Source organism: Canis lupus, chromosome 11 (assembly GCF_011100685.1).
Source record: "Canis lupus familiaris isolate Mischka breed German Shepherd chromosome 11, alternate assembly UU_Cfam_GSD_1.0, whole genome shotgun sequence".
NCBI lineage: Eukaryota > Metazoa > Chordata > Mammalia > Carnivora > Canidae > Canis > Canis lupus.
Genome location: NC_049232.1, coordinates 5,276,813 through 5,295,011, shown reverse-complemented (window position 1 = coordinate 5,295,011; position 18,199 = coordinate 5,276,813). Strand labels below are relative to the sequence as shown.

Sequence of the window (18,199 nt, the reverse complement as noted above, 5' to 3'; positions counted from 1 at the left end):
AATACCCTCCAGTTCCATCCACATCGAAGCAAATGGTGGGTATTTGTCGTTCCTAATGGCTGAGTAATATTCCATTGTATACATAAACCACATCTTCTTTATCCAATCATCTTTCGATGGACACCGAGGCTCCTTCCACAGTTTGGCTATTGTGGACATTGCTGCTATAAACATCGGGGTGCAGGTGTCCTGGCATTTCATTGCATGTGTATCTTTGGGGAAATCCCCAGCAGTGCAATTGCTGGGTCGTAGGGCAGGTCTATTTTTAACTCTCTGAGGAACCTCCACACAGTTTTCCAGAGTGGCTGCACCAGTTCACATTCCCACCAACAGTGCAAGAGGGTTCCCCTTTCTCCACATCCTCTCCAACATTTGTGGTTTCCTGCTTTGTTAATTTTCCCCATTCTCACTGGTGTGAGGTGGTATCTCATTGTGGTTTTGATTTATATTTCCCTGATGGCCAGTGATGCGGAGCATTTCTTCATGTGCTTGTTGGCCATGTCTATGTCTTCCTCTCTGAGATTTCTGTTCATGTCTTTTGCCCATTTCATGATTGGATTGTTTGTTTCTTTGCTGTTGAGTTTAATAAGTTCTTTATAGATCTTGGAAACTAGCCCTTTATCTGATACGTCATTTGCAAAAACTATAGAACACTTCTGAGAGAAATTGAGGAAGACACAAAGAGATGGAAAAATATTCCATGCTCATGGATTGGAAGAATTAATATTGTGAAAATGTCAATGTTAGCCAGGGCAATTTACACGTTTAATGCAATCCCTATCAAAATACCATGGACTTTCTTCAGAGAGTTGGAACAAATTATTTTAAGATTTGTGTGGAATCAGAAAAGACCCCGAATAGCCAGGGGAATTTTAAAAAAGAAAACCATAGCTGGGGGCATCACAATGCTGGATTTCAGGTTGTACTACAAAGCTGTGGTCGTCAAGACAGTGTGGTACTGGCACAAAAACAGACACATAGATCAATGGAACAGAATAGAGAATCCAGAAGTGGACCCTCAACTTTATGGTCAACTAATATTTGACAAAGGAGGAAAGACTATCCACTGGAAAAAAGAGAGTCTCTTCAATAAATGGTGCTGGGAAAATTGGACATCCACATGCAGAAGAATGAAACTAGACCACTCTCTTGCACCATACACAAAGATAAACTCAAAATGGATGAAAGACCTTAATGTGAGACAAGATTCCATCAAAATCCTAGAGGAGAACACAGGCAACACCCTTTTTGAACTTGGCCACAGTAACTTCTTGAAAGATTCATCCATGAAGGCAGGAGAAACAAAAGCAAAAATGAATTATTGGGACTTCATCAAGATAAGAAGCTTTTGCACAGCAAAAGATACCATCAACAAAACTCAAAGACAACCTACAGAATGGGAGAAAATATTTGCAAATGACGTATCTTGGAGTATCTTTAATTATAACTTGATACATCTAGGTCAAATGATTCAGAAATTTATTAATAGTAGTAACCTTTACTTATTTTATAGTTAATATAGTCAAAGTAGATGGCTTCCAAATTTTGGAAACAGATTTTTTTTTTAAGATTTTATTTATTTATTCATGAGAGACAGAAAGAAAGAGGCAGAGGGAGAAGCAGGCTCCCTGCAGGGAGCCTGATGTGGGACTCGATCCTGGGACTCCAGGATCACGCTCTGAGCCAAAGGCAGATGCTCAGCCAGTGAGCCACCCAGGTGTTCCAGAAACTGAATTCTAATTACACTATTATTGGTGCAAAATGAGAGAAATGACATAAAACACCCTTACTCAGGAATGCTTGTTTTGTTTGTAGTCCTTGTTCTCTATAACCTTTTCAAATGATTGGAGGCAGCTTAGAAATAAAATATTGGACAACAGATTTTAAAAACAGAATGGAACTATGAGAAGATACACAAAAGAAAGTTTCCTTACATACAGCTTTTGAACATGTTGCTTTTTGTTGTGCACAAAAGCAGCTTTCCATTTCCTGCATCTAAGGAAGCATACTGGGTAGTATGATTTTATGGCTTTTTACCTGTTTTTTGGTTTGTTTTTTAATAAAAGTATGGAATTCTTATTCACAAAACCAGTCCTTCAAACTGAATCCAAAATAAATGAGGGATTTATCATATGGATCCTCTAAAGAAAGGATGTAGAAATAGCATAATTAAGAGTACCTTCAGTTACAGGCTCATAGACAAGATAAATAAACATTTCTTATAAAGGATATGGGTAAGAAATTTAGGAAAAACTCTAAAGGGAAAATGTTAATAAAACACTCATAATTCCATCACTCCAGGGTAACTTTTTTCAAAAAATACCTACATATTTTAAAATAGTTACAGTCATAGAGTACATTTTATTTACCATACTAATTACCTAACATTACGTTATACATACTTTCCTATATTTTTATAGAATTCAAACATTATTGTTTAATGGCTAAATGTTCAGTTTTATAGATATTCTATTATTCATGTACTTTGAAAAATCGAGCTATTTACACTTCTTACCTAATGATGTAGAGCGGCATTTTATGTGGGGGTTAGGTTCTGTCATGCATATGTCAACAATCTAAATGTGGTCAAAATCATCCATGGAGAAGAAAAAAAAAAAATATATATATATATATGTATGTATATGCACCTAGAGGCAGTGAGTCCACCATAGAATTTGGATCAGGCTACTGGTTCTTGAGCTGAGAATCATATGAAATATCTGGGTTTCCTTTAAGGCCCGTTGAATAGGATTTTCTTTCTGAGCACATATAGACTGCATTATTCATTCTAGTAAATTAAATGTGTGTGATATGACTCATTTTGAGCATCCTCAGACATTTGGTGGTGTATGTAACTGTAATAACAGAATGAGCACTCCTCTAGACTGGACATATCTGAAAAGCAAGGAATGTGGCCTCCCTATTTGTAAGGAAGCACCAAAAATGCCCTCCAATTGTATCCAGCCCTTTGGTGATGCTGTATTTGTTAAAGACGTAACAGGAGGGGATCCCTGGGTGGCGCAGCGGTTTGGCGCCTGCCTTTGGCCCAGGGCGCGATCCTGGAGACCCGGGATCGAATCCCACGTCGGGCTCCCGGTGCATGGAGCCTGCTTCTCCCTCTGCCTGTGTCTCTGCCTCTCTCTCTCTCTCTGTGACTATCATAAATAAATAAAAATTAAAAAAAAAAAAAGACGTAACAGGAGTACTTGTGAATTAGTAGTTACTAGAACCTAAAATTAGGCACTTTGGATAACTCTAGTCCACACAGTATGTATTTTAAATAGATTTTCTAAGAAAGCTAATAATAAAACTATACTCAAACTCAGCTTAGCTGACTATAAAGAACATAGGTTTTGACTTGATATTTGGCTCAAAATGATCCCCCCCTCCCCAAAGGCTGCCTCATGAACTTTTATTTTTTTATTATTTTTTTTAATTTTTATTTATTTGTGATAGAGAGAGAGAATGAGGCAGAGACACAGGCAGAGGGAGAAGCAGGCTCCATGCACCGGGAGCCCGACGTGGGATTCGATCCCGGGTCTCCAGGATCGCGCCCTGGGCCAAAGGCAGGCGCCAAACCGCTGCGCCACCCAGGGATCCCTCATGAACTTTTAAAGGGAATGATAACATACTGCTGAAGCAAATCAATCTCTCTTTAAAAAAAAAAAAAGCTAGAAGCATGTTCATTTTTTTAATATACAGGTAGTTGAACATTTTAGGTTGGTTGCTATGTATGGTAAATTGATTCAACAATGATGCTAGATGGATGCATTGACTCAAGCATGAAGACTTGAAAAAGAAAATGATGCAGTCACATATGAATAGGTTATAAGTGTATGTTATATTTGGGTGTGTGTGTATATATATGTATATATTTTTTTAAGTGATTGCTGGTATCCTAGAGAGGACCAGGAATGTCTCTGAACTTAGGAAGTGTCAATAATTATTTAACGAACATTTATCTCCACAGCTCTATTTGCAGGCCTAGCTTGCCTATCCATTCAGTTTTAAAACTGTGGCCTTCCAAAAAGCGATTTACTCTGATCCATCCGTTTTCATATGTACCATCCTTTAAGCCCCTGATGGTTTTAAGCGATCTAGGAGCTTTTCATCTTGCACTTCCACAAATATCGAATGAGGATAAGAGTTCTGCAAGGATTTGTGGATTTGTGGGCCGCATTTTACAAGGCGTGAGAGGGGTCTCCAGGCCTGTGGAGCTCAGAACGGAAAAGGTGGGGTCCAGAGAGAAATCCGAGGCCTAAAGCGCAGCGTAAGTCTGCCAACGCCGAGCGGCATCAACCGCAGGCTCCCTGCGCCCGGCGCGCCGCCCATCCCCCGCGCCAGCCCCGGGTTGCCCCTCGGGCTTCCTTCCCGCCGCGCGCCAACTGCTTCCGGGTCGCGGCGGACGTCGCTTCCGCAGCAGCATGGCGGCCCCGGAGGATGAGCGGCCGGCGGGGAGCGGCGAGGGAGAGCGGCTGGATTTCCTGCGGGACCGGCACGTGCGGTTCTTCCAGCGCTGCCTCCAGGTCTTGCCCGAGCGCTATTCCTCGCTCGAGACCAGCAGGTAACTGGCGGCTCCGGGCCCCGGCCCCAGCAGAAAGGCACCGCGGAGCCTGCCGGCTGACCCGCCTTCTGTGGGGCCTGCGCCGCCGCCCACCCGGCGCTGCCCGGGGCCTCTCCCCTCGGGCGGCTCGGCGGTCACCCTCCCGCCCCCGAGCTACGGCGGGAGGGTTGGGGCAGCGGCAGGGCGAGGGCGTGGGAACCTCCAGTTTCCGCCTTTCTCTCTTCCCGACCGTTTTCCCTGTCAACTCTGAGCTTCCTTTTTACTCCCTCTGCGAGGCTGCGAATCACTTGGCCTCACCGACTTCCGAGTGTAGCAGGAGAAAGACCAGTCATTTCGTCTTCGCAGTTTAGGTGTATAGTCTCCCATGCTACCCTTTCCTCCGACACCTGATTAACTCTTGATTGAATATCTGGATGGTGTTCGATGTATAGGAGCGGCGCAGACCCTGTAAGGTTTGTAGAAATTAACTTTCCAGGAATTGTGACTCTCGGGGTAGGAGAAGGTTGGCGGAAGAGGTGCAGCGTTCGTGGAGCATCCTGTTAAAAGTGTATTTGCCGTAGCCTTGGGAGTTTGGAGTTGGCTGAGGAGTGTGATTTGGCTGCGGCTAAAAAAACTGTGAATTAGTCATTCAGAGTAAAAGTCTGGAGATGAGAAGAAGGAGGAGGCGGTCCTCGCTCTGCATTGCTGTGTTTTGAAGTGGGGCTCCCAGGCTGCATGGGACTGGGTAAGAGCAGATTGGTTTTGCTCTAATCTCTCCGTGTTTTCTGGACTCTGATTCTCTGGTGTGTTTCAGACGTTGCAGGGCTGGGTCAGACTTGGAGGTTTGATAGTTGACTTCTGCCTAGTGTAGTGGCCTTGAAATGTATGATGCTGGGTGCTGGAGTACAGCCGCACAAGACAGCTGTTCTGTGCGGTGTGTTCGCCCAGGGTTATTGGGAGCATGTGTGAGAGCAGATTCCCAGCCCAGATGTCTTTAGAGACGCCTTCCCAAAAGAGATCCACCCCTTCCAATCACCACCTAAAATTACATATTTGTTGGTTTATTTGCTTACTATTTTTCTTTCACGCTGGATTGTAAACTTCACAAGGTATCTTTTTTCTAGTTTACCTGTATGATACTAGAGGTGCCCGGTCCAATGTAGTCACGAACCACATTTGGCTGTTTAAATTTGGATTAATTAAAATTAAATCACATTAAAAATTCAGTTCTTTCCAATTGCAGTAGCCACTGCATTTGGAGGGCTCCATCACCTCGTTGGCCAGTAGCTTTTGTTTCTGCTTTAACATTTCCATTATCCCAGAAAGTTTATAGGGCATTGAATATATTATCTCGTATATAAGAGGCATGAAGTAAATATTTGTCGAATAATGTGAGCTGAGCCCTGAACAATGAACATATTATTGCTAAAGAAAGAGTGAAGCATCATTTTATATTCCTTTCTGTACCCATAGGTGTTGATTGACTAGCAGAGCATCTCTCTAGAGCTAAATTAAGGTTTCCAAAACTCACTCTATTGATTGGAATGATATGTGATGAAACAAATGATACTAATAAATCACATATTTTATGGGGATTAACTTTATGTGAATTCAAAGCATTTGGATAAAAAAAAAAAATCTTCCATCCTATTGTGCTTGTTAAACAGTTGAACTTTGCTCATAGGTATCATTTTAGGTCTGTGGTTGCATTTTCAAAATGCCAGTGTTTGTTCTGTTTAAAATTTCAGCATGGACAAAACCATATATACTAATGTATGTTGGTAAACTGATGATGCTCATAACAAATAAAACTGCAAAAATTGATTGAAAACTGATTTAATAACCTTAGTGTAATCTTAGAATCTACAACAGGCATTATAAGAGAGTGTATTATGTCATGGTGCGTTAAATATTATTTCCTTTGTAATGCCTAATGTTTATCACTTGAATAGAATATTTATCATTTCTCATTTTCTTAGGGCACACTTAATAACCACGTTTAAGCTAATGTGCACATAGCAGTTTTTGTAGTAATTTTTTAAAGTTTGTCAGTTTTTCTCTTTTCTGATTCAGTCTTTAGTTTAGCATTAAGTCCTTTCATGGTGTATGTGATCTCTAATTGACTTTAAGATGCTTGTGAAGGAGCTTGGAGCTTTTAAGGAAAGGTGACATATCACAAAATTTCCACTGATACCAGAGTTTTCAGATGAAACAATGTGTTTGCTAAGTCACAGTTCTTCATCTGGTATTGCTGTTTAATCTTTCAGATATTTATTTGAGGGCCTGCTGTGTGTCTGGGTACAGGGATACAGTGCAAAACCAGTGATTTTGGTGTTCCTTTTTTCTTACTGATAGATATGACACAGGTGACTCTGGGGAAGGCTGATAACAAACTAGATATTTAGACACTTATTTTCTGACCCACCCACCTGGCAAAATTACCTCATTCCCCTGTTTCTTTTAGTCTGACAAATAGGACTAAGTAATTTTTATTTTTCTAATAACTATGGGTTTATGAAAAGAACAAAGTCTTTGTTGTTTCATTTGTAGCTTTCCTTTCATATTAACTTCTGGAAAGTGGCAGCTTTTAGTTACCTCAGGTGAATATTAAAGCTTGGCTTGTGAGCTTTGTGCATTAACAGATTTCTTTTCTATGAGCTTTTTGGTCATGAGTTGTTACTGCCATTTGTAGTTGGGTAATGGGAGTTAGAGTAGGTTTTTTTAAATCAAAGAACATAATACTGACCATTTTCTATGTATGTTATTTTTACAGATCCAGCTGCTCTCGAAGAAGGGTTTAGACATTTGGTTTTTATTTTCTGAGACCTCACAATCTACCTGGTCTTTCTGTTCATGTGTCCTTCCGTTTTCCCCTGTGTAATCTGTGTCATAACTGTCCACCTGATTAACATCTAGCAACTACTCTGCTCTTTCATTCCCTCCCTTATCTGAAATATATTGCAGTCCAGCGGTGTATTTCTTAAGATGTGATGATGATGGCAGGAGGCTCCAAATCAGTGACATCATCACATACTTTATAAGACTGCAAGTACCTGGGCCCCTCCCCAGTTCTGCTTCAAACTCTGGGCTTGCCAGTGTGCATTGTGACAAGCATTCCAGATGGTATTCATGCACACTGAAGTTTGAGACTGTTTGCCTGATAGGAGAGACAGATGTACAAACATTCTTAAAATGTTTCCTCCCAACTCAAATGTGCATATAAATCACCTGGGGATCTTGTTTAAATGCAGATTCTCATTGCATAGATCTGGGAGGGGTCTGCATAGAACCTGAAGTTCTAACCGGTTCCCAGGAGGTGCTGATGGTGCTGATTGCCTGACCACACTTGAATTTGTTTGCACAATGATTGTGGTATCCACAGACATTATGGAAGAACCTTAGCTCAACCTGAAGAGAGACATGTCTCAGAGATGGCTTCTTGGAAGAAGTAATCCTGGAACTAAATATTAAAGAATGTGTTAGGTTTGGAGGATGGATTATAGGCAAATGGACAAGACAATAAAGGTAGACGAGTGAGTGTTGAGCAGAGAAACTGCAATCATTTGTCTCATAGTGGTTCAAGATGTAAGGCAAGTGTGGTAGGAATTGAGTCTGGAGGGCTGACATGGGCCAGATCACAGAGGGCTTTGTGTGCCAGATCAAGAAACTTAAATTTGATATCACATAAGTGATGGAAAGTTGCCCAGCAGTGGATCTTTCTGGTTAGATATGCATTTCAGAGTCATCATTGAATTTGAGATTGGTTGCTCTGGTAAGTGGAACTAGACCAAACAAGGAAGACCCGTTAGGGAGCTGTTGTAGTATGCAGGAGTCTGAGAGCCGTATGCTGGGGCAGTGGAAGCAGGGATAGAATGAAGAGGTATAGGAAGAAGGAGGAGTTCCAGAATTCTAGGTTTGGATCTGCCATCTGGTCTAGAGAACAAGAGGCAAAAGGAGTAGGTTGAGAAAAAAAAGATGATTTTTTTTTTTTTTTTTTGATAGCAAGAGCACTAGTTGTGTGACATGGTGGGGTGGAAAGGTGGAAGGGAGGAAGGAGAGAGAGAATAGAACCTTAAGCTCCATGCCCAACACCAAACTGAGGCAGGGCTCGATCTCACAACCCTGAGATTAAGAGTCATACACTTAACTGACTGAGCCACCCAGGCACCCTGAAAATGGTTTCTATTAATAGTACTTATATAACTATTTATTTTCTCTCATAATTTAACCTGCTTAAGGTTTGGAGGCTTGTTTTATTCGTTTTTGTCATGACATCTCTCTAGTAGATGTTTAGTAAACACTTCTTATTGAAAAATTATTTTGCGTGTAAAATAATTCCAAAGATGTGTGACTGTACTTAAAAATACTTACCATTGAACCAGCTATTTAAAAATATTACAGATAAAGAGTAAGGCTTATAATTCTAGCATTCTTGCAGCATTGCAGTCATTCATTCCAGAGTATTTATTGGGGCCTCTGTTTGCTGTGTATTTTAACTTCATGATTAATTTTCACCTGTCCTCTAAGGCTCTCTCATCATTTCGACTGTTAGCAATTTTATCCAGCAACTGTGTTCCTATTTCTAAATATTCCCTACTTCTAAATGCTTGTTTATAATTTAAAAATTCTTTGCAATATGGTTTAATTATAGCCCCACCTGAGAGCTAGGCAGGAATGCAGTTACATTTGGGGATGCCAGTAAATAGACTGTACTAGAAAGAGGCAGAGCAGGTAATCCAAAGTTTGGGAATCTAGTCAGTGCCCATAAATTAGTGTTTCCAGTATATTCCAAATGGTTACTTACCTGTCATAGCCTAACAGTACACTACTCGTTTAGTAGTACAGGAAATCATATTGCTATTACTTAGTTCTTTTATCTACTGCCCAGACTGGTTTTCTTTTCTTTCTTTTTTTCCCTATTTAATCCATGGGAGCTTGGGCGACTATTTCTTAAGCCTGAAAAATTGGAGATCTTCTGGTGACATCATTTAGTTGATGCCTACCATCTGTGAATTGATCCAGTGGGGCAGCACGTTGATTTAGAGGAGACAAACTTTACTGCTTCATCCATGTAAGATATACTTTCCATATGTATTGTTCAGAGTGGAAGAAGGGGCAGGAAGATGTGGCTGGCTTACTTTGCTTTCTCAGGTTATAGTTTCAGAGTTCAATTCTAGGGAAGAGAAGAAAGGAAGAGAACAAATGAATACTCACCAAAGTAACAAAATTGAAATACCTTCACTGGCTTGATTTTAGGCATGTGTCTTGACACGATTTCCCCTCTAGACACCTGCGCCAAGGTGGGTGGGCAGCAGTCCATACCCCAAGTACCACTCAATGGGGCACTGTAAAACCCTCCATTATTTCTCTCAGAGGCCCACAGCCCAAAATTGCTTTGTTTTTCTTATGACTTCTGTAATTCTCTCCCTCTCAGAATTTTAGGACTGCTTGAGAAGTCTGCTGTGATGAGAAAGGATATTTTTCCAGCCTATCTTAGAGGGAGGCCAGGCATTTGCTGCAAATTGATTCCTTGGTTCTGTCTGCCAGCCGCTGCTGGGTGTCTTATTTTATGACCATAAGCTTTTCTCTATAGCTGTGTTAATCCTATAAACTTTAGTCTTACCTGCTAGTAGTTGAAAATCCTGGACTCTCAGAAGCCTTTAATAATTAAGTATGCAAGATTTTAAAGTAGTTTACCAGCAACTGACTTGATTTCTGGTATTTGTATCCATATTCAGAAGCAAGTAAAATGGGGATCCCTGGGTGGCGCAGCGGTTTGGCGCCTGCCTTTGGCCCAGGGCACGATCCTGGAGACCCAGGATCGAATCCCATATCGGGCTCCCGGTGCATGGAGCCTGCTTCTCCCTCTGCCTGTGTCTCTGCCCCTCTCTCTCTCTCTCTCTCTCTCTCTCTGTGACTATCATAAATAAATAAAAATTAAAAAAAAAATAAATAAAAGAAGCAAGTAAAATGAAAAACAATCATTCATATAACACTTAACGTGTAGGTAACAGTATGACGTTAGAACAGGGTTACTTAACCTCAGCACTGTTGGCATTTTTTTGAATGACGCTGCCCTGTGTGTTGTAGGTGGGACATTTAGCAGCATCCTTGGCTTTACCAGCTAGCTGCCATTGGCACCCTCCTCTAGTGACAGCCAAAAATGTCTTTAGAATGTCCCTACCGGCATCACTGCTCTAAAGCAGTGCCTTTTTTTTTTTTTTTTTTTTTAAAAAAAAAGAAAAAAAAGAAACAAGCTCCATGCCCACAAGTGGAGCCCAACATGGGATTTCAACTCACCCTGAGATCAGGACTGGGCTAAGATCAAGAGTTATACACTTAATTGACTGAGCCACCCAGGCACCCCTAGAGCAGTGCTTCTAAAGCCCTGCTGTACATTACCCTCACCTGGGAAGCTTCCCACACCTGCCTCCCCCACCCTAAATACCAGGTACCCAGACCCCACCTTCCACCTAGAATTTCAGTTTTATAGACTAAGGCCCAGGCCTCTCTGTTTTATTAGTGGTGTTTTAGGTGTTTGTTTTTAAGCTAATTCTAATGTGTAGACGGGCTTGAGAAACACCCTTGTGGAGAACACCACCATGCAACTCAGAGTTCCTAAGTAGCTTTTTTTTTTTTTTTAAGATTTTATTTATTCAAGAGAGACACATGGAAAGAGGCAGAGACATAGGAAGAGGGAGAAGCAGGCTCCCTGCAGGGAGTCCAATGCCTGACTCATCCAAGAACTCCAGGATCATACCCTGAGCCAAAGGCAGAGGCACAACCGCTGAGCCACCCAGGTGTCCCGAGTTCCTAAGTAGTTTTAAGTGGTTATCTAGGGTTGAAATCTCAAGCAAATTACTGGAGTTCTTTGGACTTCATGATCTTGAGCTAAAAAAATTTGAGAATACTTCACTTAGAAAAGAGTACCAGCTTATTTTTATAGCTTTTTAGATGTTTTCTAACTATACATTTTTTATTGTGCAGAAGATCTTCAACTTATTCAGCCTTAGTAGGTTGTCTTATCGACAATCCTATGCTGTCCTCCACTTTTATCTTCCTTTTATTTTTTCTATAATAAAGCTTTAATAAATGTAATTATTAGATAATTTTAATTAATTGTATCTGACTATATATAATCATTTACAACAAAACTGAAAATCCCAGTGAGAGTTCTCCAAGAGGGCTGATGAGGTATTGCAGGTCTTTTATTAGTTAATTCAGTAAATATTTGAGTACATATTACCACAAGGCAGACCTTATCTCCTGAGACATAATTATCATGAAGAGCAGTAATTCTCACACATGGCTGCTATTCTATAGACATTCTTCTAATTTCTAAAGTAGCATTTTGTTTTGGGAAAGAACAGGGTTGTCTCGGGGGCAGAAGGTGCCCAATGACCTAGAGAAAGGACCTGTAGTGTGATTGTGTTTAGATCCTGAGGTCGTCATTAACTCCTGTCAAATCAGGGAAATATCAGTAAGGATATTCCTTACTGATTTCCCTGAGGTCTTGCTTGCAGGCAGGTATTGCAGTAACTGTGAGGTGTAATGTTTTACAGATAAGGAAGCGGACTTAGAAAAGATTTAGCAAAGGTCCTACCTAGGTTATAAGTGGCTAAATCAGCCCACCTCGGATTTGAACATAGCTCATTTGATGGTGAAGCCTGAACTCTGAACCACAGCCTCCCACTTTAAGGGGTTTGTTCACTGCCCTGAATTTAATCCTGGTCTCAGATAAATCACATCCCTAGTTCTGGTGGATCTCAGTGGTTTGTTAGAATTAGGGTAGTATGTAAGAAATTTTCTAGCTCAGTGTCTGGTACATAGTAGTAGTGTCTCAATAATTTGTGTTTCCCAAAATCTGTTGTTGTTAAGTGTACCAATATCTCATTAATCTTAGTTTTTGCCCTTAAGCTTTGGTTAGAATTAAATTACTCCCTGATTTCTTCTCCTATTATTTAATGTACACCAGTCCTTTTCAACCAGAGATCAAAGAGAATTATACCCTTTAAAAAAAAAGTGACTTTTCTCATTTTTCCTTAAGTTGGTAGTATTTTTCTAGATGCATGGGAAAGAAGTTAATTTATTACACACAGTGGATGCCTTAGGATAGTAAGGCTTATTTATTTCTCTTTTTGAATCTTAGTTGAAAAGGTTACAGGGGATCCCTGGGTGGCGCAGGGGTTTGGCGCCTGCCTTTGGCCCAGGGCGCGATCCTGGAGACCCGGGATCGAATCCCACGTCGGGCTCCCGGTGCATGGAGCCTGCTTCTCCCTCTGCCTGTGTCTCTGCCTCATTCTCTCTTTCTCTCTGTGGCTATCACAAATAAATAAAAATTAAAAAAAAAAAAAAGAAAAGGTTACAGAATGTGTCCAGTGCCTTTCCTGTCAGATTTTAGGCCAAAGTATTGTTATTAGTCATAGGAATTATTAGAATACAGAAATGAGATAACCATGCTCAGATAGCAGTTTTGCATCTTAGCCTGAAAAGAATTAAATATAACAAACTCTTTGTATAAAAAATAATCACCAAAGTACTAGTTTTTATATGAAAACAAAGTTAACACTTCTCATTTAGTGTACAGTCTTGGAAGGAAGGGATTGTGTTGCCTTACTGTTTTTCATTCTATCACAGAATCCTCTCTGGGAAAATGGAGTTGAGACGCATATGTATTTTTAAAGTTTTATTTCCCAAAATTCATTTTAAGTTTTTCCCAGTCACATTAATTGTAAACCAATTTGAATACAGATGGATTCTAACATTCCTTCAGAATTAAGCACCAACTGTAAGCATAGTTGCTCTTGGCAAATAAGTGGAAATTGGGATTTTTACATATTTTCCAGCCTTTTTAATTTATTTGTACTAATTAGGTGCAGAGAATTCTTTTTTAAATTCTGCTTTAGCCTTTAGGTTGCTGAGACACTGCCTTCAATGAATCCATATATGCTTCAGATGAGTAGCACAGGTTTTTTTTTTAACTCCTAACTATTCCTTTTTACAAATGAAACAAACGTGTGATGGATATTAAACTAGAACTATAAATAGGATTTTTTGGCTTTTGCAAAATGAGACTATTTAATTTTAAATTAAAAAGACTTTATTATTTTTCTGAATCAGAAAGACTTCAGTGTTTTGATAGTTAAGATGGAAATTTTATGTTTGTTTGTTTGTTTTCTTTTAGGCTGACAATTGCATTTTTTGCGCTCTCCGGGCTGGATATGTTGGATTCCTTAGATGTTGTGAACAAAGATGATATAATAGAGTGGATTTACTCCCTGCAGGTCCTTCCCACAGAAGACAGTGAGTGAGTTTTTAGCATTTTATTTTTAGTGTGACTAGTTAGTTGTACTTGGCATAACATGTGTCAGACTAGCAAATCTCAGTATTAATTTATAAACTATTACCAGATTTTATTCATCCATGTTTTCCTTGCAGTGTTGCACTCCCCTTGTGTTCAAATACAAACACTTAAGAAGTTTAATCATTGGAGCACCTGGCTGGCTCATTCAGTGGAGTGTGTGACTCTTGATCCCAGGGTCGTGAGTTCAAGCCCCATGTTGAGGGTAGAGATGACTTAAATAAAAATTAAAAAGTCTAATCGTTGCTCTCTCTTTCGAGAGAACCATTGTGCAGTTGTCTGGGACTCGAGATTTGCAGTTGTAGCCACATGTTATGTTCCGCACTTCCTCATTGATGATTGCTTATTGATTATTTGTATTTGGTATTTATGTTTGATTAGTTTTATAGCCTTTGCTGTATTTTTCATTCCCAGCCATTCTTTTTGTCTTTTCAGTGAACTCTTTGCTGTCAAAAAATTTCTTTTCAGTCTCCTGGTGGTTTTCTCTCTTGTGTTTCACTAGCCTTTCTCTGATGGTTTCTTAGAACTCTTACTAGCACTACAGTCATTTTTATGCTTCTTAAACTTTATAAATTTTGGTCAGTTATTTTTCTTTTCATAACTAATTTTCAAAATTTCTATGTTTCCTGATCAACTAAATGCCCACAAGTTTTATACACCTTATTGTTCACTCTGTTAAGTGTAACATACCTAACATTGATTTAATTTACAAATGTTAGAAATTCTAACCTTCAAAAGAGAAGCAGATAAACTCCTGAAAATGACAGTTTTTATCATGCCTAAATGAGTCAACATTTATAAATTAACTGGGTGTTTCGTTGGTTGAAGTAAACATTTATAAATGTCTCACCTAGATGAACTTTAGGGAAATAATAAGCTGAAACTTTATTTAGAAAAAAAGAGGTTTGGGGACACGGGTGGCTCAGTGGTTCAGCGTCTGCCTTTGGCTCAGGGTATGATCCCGGAGTCCTGGGATTGAGCCTTGCAGGGAGTCTGCTTCTCTCCCTGCCTATGTCTCTGCCTCTCTCTGTCTGTGTCTCTCATGAATAAATAAAATCTTGGGCAGCCTGGGTGGCTCAGGGGTTAGCACCGCCCTTCAGCCCAGGGCCTGATCCTGGAGACCCGGGATCAAGTCCCACGTCGGGCTCCCTGCATGGAGCCTGCTTCTCCCTCTGCCTGTGTCTCTGCCTCTGTGTGTGTGTCTCCTGAATAAATAAAAAACCTTAAAAAAAAAATCTTTAAAAAAAGAAAAAAGAGGTTTGATCTATTAGCAGATGTTTTTGGACATTGTTTTATGTCTTTCTACATTATTGTTATTGGATTTCATAGTGTTTGTGTTTATATAATTTTTAAAATCTGGCCTGTCAGTGAATTCTTACTTAAAAATGATTAGACATTTTGAACTAGGTCTGGCATACACAAGTATCTACTCACTTTTCACCAGCTGCATGAAGCAGTATGTATGATATATTGGTAAGTAGTTAAAGATTCTAGCATGTTGGTGAGTAGGATTTACTGAATGTGCTGCTACACCTGTAAATACGGGCTGTGATAATTAATAAGATAATGCTACTCATTTTTTTCGGAGCTTATGGCTGAGATTTGGTCACAATTCTAGATGCCTGCAAAGTGGAAGTAATTTGTGTTTTCCCTTTTTACTAGGTTGTTTTTTGGGTTGGGGGGGGGTTGACTTGTTTAAATCAGTATGGGTTATTTTTTTTTATTTTTAAAGTTAAACATTACATATAGTATTATTATAGATTCTGATTTTGGATTATTAAAAACACATGTCCTGATTAAATTATACACTAATTTCTTGAAAGCACCTCACATAGTATGCATAAGGAAATTATACAGTGTGAGTCATAGAAAAGCTATTCTCTATTATGTTTTTGCTAAAATATATATTATTTTTAGAAAAAATTTATTGCTACTCATTTCCCTGAAATAGCCATTGCTACTCTAGAAGAGTATAGATCATAACATTTGAGAGAACTCATACTACTATATTCTTTGCTGGCCTCTGTGATTGAACTAAGCTATTGTTTTTTCTTAAAATATGTTTACTTCTACCATTTTATTGTAAGTTTTTCATGGTAGTTTACTATCTATTAATACACACTTTTTTTTTTTTAAAGCAACTTACAGAATGGTTAAAATAACTGATTAATTATTCCCCCAGTGGAAAAGCAGTGGCTACAAAACAATAGGCTGCTGGTTTTATGCTCTTAAACATGGATTTTACACATGTCATTTTGTTATCCCTTGGGTGTGTGACTATGTTCATGAACTTTTTTTGTGTGCAATTAGTTTAATTAAAACCCATATTCTTGGGACATCTGGGAGGCTCAGTCGGTTGGGTGTCTAAGTCTTGGTTTTTGCCCAGGTCATGATTGCATGGGTCATGGGATTGAGCCCCTCATCAGGCGCTGTGCCCAGCAGGGAGTCTGCTTGAAGCTCTCTGTCCCTCTGCCTCCACTCCCCCCATCCCATTCACACACACTCTCTCTCTCTCTCTCTCCCTCCCTTAAAAAAATAAATACATCTTTTTAAAATACCTGTTTTCTTTCTAAAGACTGCTTTGTTGTGAGAGGTTTGTTAATATCTGAACTCTCATATTATTCATAATGTGTTTGCTACATACTCACTAGAAGGCTAAAATGGAAAAGGCAGAAAGTAACAGCACAACTGGAACTCACACAAGCTGAAGGAAAACTGCCAATTTACCAGCTCCTTTGGAAAACTGGCCGTACTCACTAAAGCTGAACATGTGTGCACTTCTCCCTAGTCCACACCCATCAGAAGTGAAAACATGTTCACCAGAAGGTATGTTTACAGCAGTGTTCTTCACAAGAGTCCAGAAGTTAGGAACCATACAAACTACCTGTCTTGGGTATAATGGATGAATGATGTATTAATACAGTCACACAATGGAATTCTGTACAATGGAAAGTGGGAAAGAACAGTCTATAACTATATGCAAAAATTTTGATGAATATCACAAACCTGTTTTGAGAGAAAGAAGTTACCTAGTGCATAATTCTATACAGAGTACAAAAATAGACAAAACCAGTGGGAGCTTTTGGGGAGCAAAGGAAGAAGAGGAAGTAGGAGGGGGCTTCTGGAGTGCTGTCATGTACTTTCTCTTGAGCTGAGTACTGGTTATGTGATAAGTTTACTTTGCAAAGTTCATTGAGTTGTTTATGATAATGCGCTTTTCTTATGTGTATTACAGTTTGATGGAAGTTTTAAAATTTTCTTTGAATTCCAATTGGTACTCACCCCATCTCTTTTGAGACTTATCAGAATTCTCTTTTGTGTTGCACTGCCCTCTCCATGGATTTCGTTGGTTTGAAGCACATTGCTAATTGTTTTTTCATTCATCGCTGCTTAATTGTTACTTAAAATATTTTTGCTTGCGCCTGAATTGTACACTTCTGGAAGGCAAAGAATGTATCTCTCTTATATTTCTTTTGTCTTTTAGTGCCTAAAGCTTTGCTGTGTATCAGGAGTTGTTGGACTCTTAAATCACCCATTCATCCTCCAACTTGACTTCTCTGTGTTTTCACATTTGGTCTAAAGCATCGTGATATTGTGATTTATAAGAAATGTGTATTTGGTCTTCATCCATAGTTCCTGGCTCACAACTCCCAAGACCTTTGGCGTTTCCTAAGGCTTGAGAGTGATAGAAATTGTCTTTTGTTACCTTAATAAGGTGACTTTTGTAAAGCACCTAAGGATGGGGCCTTTATGCCCTTAGAGCCAGCCAGAGATTAGAGTCCCACTACCTGAGCTCCAGGGAGGGGAGCGGTGAAGGGCTGGGGGCTGAAGCCATTGCCAGTGGCCTGTGATTTAATCCATCATGCCTATGTAATGTAGCCTATGTAAAAACCCAGAAGGACAGGGTTCAGAAAGCTTCCTGGTTGGTGAATACGTGGAAATGCTGGGAGAGTGCCACACCGGAGAGGACATGGAAGCTCTGTGCCCCTTCCCCATACCTTACCTATGCATCTCTTCCATCTGCATGTTCGTGAGTTACATTCTTTTACTGTTAACAAGTTTTTCTGAGCTCTGTGAGCTGCTCTAGCAAATTAATTGTGCCCAAGGAGAGGGGCTCATGAGAACCTCCAGTCTGTAGCCAGTTGGTCAGAAGCAGCACAGCTAATGGGGCTTGCATCTGAGGTCTGAAGTTGGGGGGTGTGTTGCAGTGGTTTGCAGTCCTGGTGGACTGAGCCCTCAGCCTGTGGAGTCTTTTTTTTTTTTTTTAAAGATTTTATTTATTTATTCATGAGGGA

The 18,199-nt window shown here is 39.8% G+C and overlaps 1 protein-coding gene across 6 annotated transcripts in view; it reads left to right on the top strand.

Moving 5' to 3' along the window:
• Positions 1-4,405: 4,405 nt before the first annotated feature.
• Positions 4,406-18,199, top strand: part of PGGT1B (protein geranylgeranyltransferase type I subunit beta) — a 71,916-nt gene continuing 58,122 nt past the window's right edge. The window contains exons 1-2 of one of the 6 annotated variants that reach the window (XR_005366511.1): positions 4,406-4,564; positions 13,728-13,846. Coding sequence is in view for 5 of the 6 variants with exons in the window: in XM_038551833.1 (XP_038407761.1) it covers positions 4,425-4,564; positions 13,728-13,846 (259 nt within the window). In the remaining variant the exon portion in view is untranslated. Of the gene's footprint in view, positions 4,565-4,736; positions 5,017-13,727; positions 13,851-16,555; positions 16,731-18,199 lie in introns of those variants that run through there. The other 5 variants (XM_038551833.1, XM_038551834.1, XM_038551837.1 and 2 more) reach the window with 5 other exon arrangements.